This window comes from Danio aesculapii, chromosome 12 (genome assembly GCF_903798145.1).
Source record: "Danio aesculapii chromosome 12, fDanAes4.1, whole genome shotgun sequence".
Taxonomy (NCBI): Eukaryota; Metazoa; Chordata; class Actinopteri; order Cypriniformes; family Danionidae; genus Danio; species Danio aesculapii.
In genome coordinates, this window is record NC_079446.1 from 7,077,287 (window position 1) to 7,082,522 (window position 5,236).

General features: G+C 36.2%; 1 protein-coding gene across 1 annotated transcript in view; it reads left to right on the top strand.

Annotated features, from left to right (window-relative positions):
• The first annotated feature begins 4,983 nt into the window (after window positions 1-4,983).
• LOC130238835 (cGMP-dependent protein kinase 1-like) overlaps window positions 4,984-5,236 on the top strand; it is a 227,385-nt gene continuing 227,132 nt past the window's right edge. The window contains exon 1 of the mRNA XM_056469951.1: window positions 4,984-5,232. Within this exon, the coding sequence (XP_056325926.1) occupies window positions 4,984-5,232 (249 nt within the window). The remainder of the gene's footprint in view (window positions 5,233-5,236) is intronic.

Genomic DNA, 5,236 nt, shown 5'->3' on the forward strand with positions numbered 1-5,236 from the left:
TTCAGATTCACTAATTTCAGCCATGTACAAAACAATAGATTTTAATAATCATCGATGCAGATGGTTAACGTAACTTACCCTAATTTGCGGATGAATGTTTTATCTGTCGTGACCGACAGACGTGCATTAGCTGTCAGCAACGTTAGCAGTCAGCAGCCTATGGCGTCAACAACAGACACATAAACAGAAACAACAGCACATAAAGTGAAATGACTAATATTTGAGTACACCTTTATAACAAAACAAGCTTACATTTGCATTCATGTATAAAAAATATAAACAAAAACGTAACGTTTAACTTGACAATTAGTGATGCCGCCTCTCCGCTGCAGCCATGACAAAATTATGAATTCCACACTTGCCGCCGGGCCGTTGGCTCTTGCGCACTTTCTAGAACCAAAGCTAATAATTATGGATACTTTTTACTCATTTTTAAAATCTTACTGTTATTACTGTTGAAAAATAGGTAGTGTTGATAGAATGTACCCGATTATTATGCATTTCACCTGGCGGCTCAGATAATTAATTAAATCTAACTGCTTTTAATGGGTAGCCTTCAACACCCCCCCTGAGTAGTTTTTTACAGTGTAGCTAGACATTGAATTTTGGTCCCCTGACGTTATGACCTACATCTAACCTAATATTAACATCTTATGATTGTTGTGGCCTGCATTATTTAATTTCATGGGACCTTTAATGACTTTATTCAACATATTCTGTTCTAATGTTTACTGAATGTGGGTTGCTCTGTTCATATGTAACTCGAAGACAATCTTTTTGGTACCTTCAATGTTTCTACACTGTAAAAAATGTATGACAAAAAGTCAAAACAAGAAACATTTTATGTTGCTTTAACTTATTCAATAAGTCAATCAGGTTAAGTTATACAAAGTTTAACTTAATATTTTAGTCAGTTTTGAATGATGTTGAGATGACAAAGTTTTTTTTACAGTCTATATCTATGTAGAATCAGAGAGCGCTTGGATTTCATCTAAAATATTTTAGGTCACAGAGGTCACCAAAGCAAAATGAACCGCCAACTATTCCAGCATATGTTTTATGCAGAAAATGCTGTAGTACCGTAAACACCCATACACACTCATTCACACACAGCACACGTACACTACGGCCAATTCATCTATAGCGCATGTCTTTGGACTGGGGTAAACTGGAGCACCTGGAGGAAACCTACGCCAACACGGTGGCCTTTGCAAACTCCACACAGAAATGCCAGCTGGCCTAGCCAGGACTCGAACCAGTGACCATCTTGCTGTGAGGTGACACTGCTAACCACTGAGACACAGTGCAGGCCCATATTTTAACTCATTAAAATTAAAATATTCAGTTTGTTTTAATTTTGTTCGGAAGATGAATAAGAGATCTTACGGGTCTCTATATTCACAAGGTGAGCAATTACTGACAGAATTTACCATTTTGGGTGAAATATCCCTTAAGAAGTGCTCTTCATATTGAGTAAATCTGTAGTTAAGAGTCCCGGCCCTCCTCCTTTCTCATCACAGTCCTCTCAGCAACATCAGCTCAGCTTCCTCCCTCCATTAAGATAAATCCCGCATGATGACATAAACATTATTGATTTTGCAACATCCTGTCTTCACTTAGAGACGCTCTACAGTTTCGACGAGAGAATCGTATGCATTACAGGAAGACCGTCGACTGTCGGACCATTCAATGTCTGTCTGAAAGCTGATACTCCTTCCTCTAGAGAGCTGCGCATGGCATTGCCTCATTGGGATGAGATAACCAACCGTGCTCAAATTTTGTGAATCACAGCAGGTTTTCTCTTATGTGACATAAACAGAGCTGAAGTCAAGGTGACCTTATCAGTCAGACAGAGGAAAAATAACTAAAGCAACAAGCTTGCGTTGTTTTTACTAAAAGGTTTGCTGAGAATTAATTAATAAGGTGTAAATGGAAATACTGTTGTTATGAACTCAAGTCTTCACCATCTATAGGGTTGAACAGTGGAAGCTGTTTTCCATATTCCAGACCAGTGAGTTTGTAAAGATTAACTTTAGCTTTTCTTGGATGACTGGGTACCGAGCCAAGGCCACAATATGCATAATATGATATTTGAGATGTTTCCATTCAAACTGGAAATAACATATTTTGTTTAATGGAAAAAAGATTGGTTTATATACCACTAAAAAGGAGCAAATAAAAACTACAAATTTAGAGAAATGTACTTTCCAAGAATATCAAGTATTTAGCATTAGTGGTGACTCTGGTCAGATGGTTATGTAACTATATTTGACCTGAAGGAGCATGGACAAATATACATTCATTCATTTTACTTTGGCGTAGTCCATTTATTCATAAGGGGTCGCCACAGCATACACATGCACCATGGCCGCAACCCACGCCAGCGCAGGGAGAACATGTAAACTCCACACAGAAACGCCAACAGACCCAGCCGGGGCTCGAACCAGCGACCTTCTTGCTGTGAGGTGACAGTGCTAGCCACTGTTCTGCCTGTCAAATACACATTGAATTCTTAATAAATTGCAACAATTCATACATGCTGAAAGTATTAATTATATTTTATAAAGAAACTTTAATGACACTATCTAATACTACTGTTTTCGAAACAATTAAAATAAATTAACAAATAAAAATGTTAGCATGCAAAAATTATAACTTACTATATTTTTCTGAAATGTTTCAGTTGGACGTTCATCATGCAATTAAATATTTTTATGTATTTATTTTGGCAATTGATTTATAAACAAACATTATTAATATTTCTGCTACAACAATCAACCACACAAAATAAACACATTAGAGGTTTAAAATTAAATAAATTTGTTTATATTTTTTAATAGACCACTAACACACAAACAAACATTAAAGATGTTTACTTAAATAAGCAAACAAAATAGGAAATAAGTTAAATATAAATGAGCAAATTAATAATTAAGTAAATATTAAAAGTATTAATATTATAATAATAACATTAATATGATGAAAGGATTGTAGACAAAATGTAGAAATAAATAAGTGAAGTTTTATAAGCTAATTTTAAGAGGAGCATATGATATGATTGGTCACGACTGGTTTCTCATCCGCAATCAGTAATAATCAAATCAGACTGATCCAAGCTTACAATAAATAGACCGATTTCACTGTCTTATCTTTGGTTTGGAAGAACCCCCCCTTCCACCCCATTTCCTCCTTATACTCAAGCTCTCAAGACCTACCTGATCTCAGACCCCCTTTATATGCTTATTGACCAGGCGAGAGCCTTGGGTTCAATTATCTCCAAGCTCAGGGTTCTCTCCCTGGAAAGCATACCAAACCTGTTATTAATGCCGAGCATGTATAACTTTGAACTCTTGAAATAGAATTTGCACAATCTAACAGTTTAGAAAAATAAATAAGCAAATAAATAAAGAAATATTAATAAAATATTCCAATGACACAATGTAATAATTTTGATCAATCAATCAATACATTAAAGACATATATTTAAATAAGTGATAATATAATAAAAAATAAATATAATAATAAGAGAATGAACAAATGAATTAGTAAACAATTAATACAAGTTTTCATATTTTAATAATGACGACATACAATACGAATAAATAATTGTAGACAAAAAATATGTAAACAAATATATAGAATTCACACAAACACCAACCTGTTTTAGGTAAATAAACATATAAGTAAGTAAACAGACAAACAAATAAATAATTATGAAATATAACAACGCTAGAATCTAAAAATAATGTTGACCAATCAATCAAATAAATTAATATTTTAATGGATTACAGCTACTTGTTTTCAAGAAGTGTTTGTCTATCCTGCATCTAAATTAGTGTTTTGTGTTGATGCTTAATTAATGTCTAATCAGTCAATCAATCAATCAATCAATCAATCAATCAATAACTAAATAAATAAACATGGATTTTTATGGATTACAGCTTCATGTCTCCAGCAGGCACAGGACGTCAACATGACGTCAGATTGACATACCACAACGTCGTGGGACATTTTGTTTGGAAATGAACGTCAGGCCGACGTCAGTGTTCAACGTCAGACAGATGTTGCATTTTGGTCCCTCAAAACAACCAAATATCAACGTCTAATGATGTAACTTGACGTTGTGTGTACGTTACCACTATGATGTCTATCAGACGTTGGATTTTGGTTGCCATACCTGTCGAATAAATGTCAGTATTTGACATCATTTGGCTTAATATGTTGGCTCGACGTTGGATTTTGGCCACTTACCGAAGTAACCCAAAACAACCAAATAACAACGTCGTTTGGCATTGTCATAGGAGGTTAAAACAACGTACATTGAATTTTGGTCACCTGACCTCGCAACTTAAATGTAACCTAATATTACCATCTTATGACTTTGTCTAGCCTGACAAATGATCTAGCCTGCATCTAAATTAGTGTTTTGTGGATGCATAATTGACGTCTAATCAATCGACCAATCTAAATAAATAAACTTTCCACGGATTACAACGTCTTGCTTTCATGAAGTGTTTGTCTAGTCTGCATCTAAGTTTGTATTTTGTGTTGATGCATAAATCACGTCTAATCAAATAAACAAACAAACAAACAAACAAACAAACAAACAAACAAACATTTCCAAGGATTATAGCTGCTTGTTTTCAAGAAGAGTTTGTTTAGCCTGCATCTAAATTAATGAATTTGCTTAATTCACGTCATCAATCAGATCATATGCTAATTCCCATTAAGCTAATTCTCAAACAGATGATTCAGCGTGAGGCATGAAAGCGTTAACGGCGGACTGCATGGAGCGAGAGTGAGCAGGTCTCTCTGGGGACGGAGGGAGAGGGACATCTAATTGCTTTCTCAATGAAACAACCGTCCTAGTCTGCAGGCAGGGAGCGCTAGGAGCTGTACTGAACTAAATATTCGCCGCTATATACTGTAGTAAGTTGTAAGGACATCATTCAGCGGGAGTAGTTACGGTGCAAACTTCACAACATGAGCGAACTGGACGAAGAATTTGCCAAGATGCTGCTTATAAAAGAGGAGCGGATTAAGGAGATGGAGAGGCTGCTGTCGGCGAAGGAGCAGGAGGTGAATGAACTGAAGAGAAAGCTACACAAATGTCAGTCAGTTCTGCCGAGCACCATCGGACCCAGAACCAGGCGCGCGCAGGGCATCTCGGCTGAGCCCCAAACCGCGAGGACTTTCCAGGACCTGAAGAGCGAGGCTTTGCGCAAACACCAAGTCT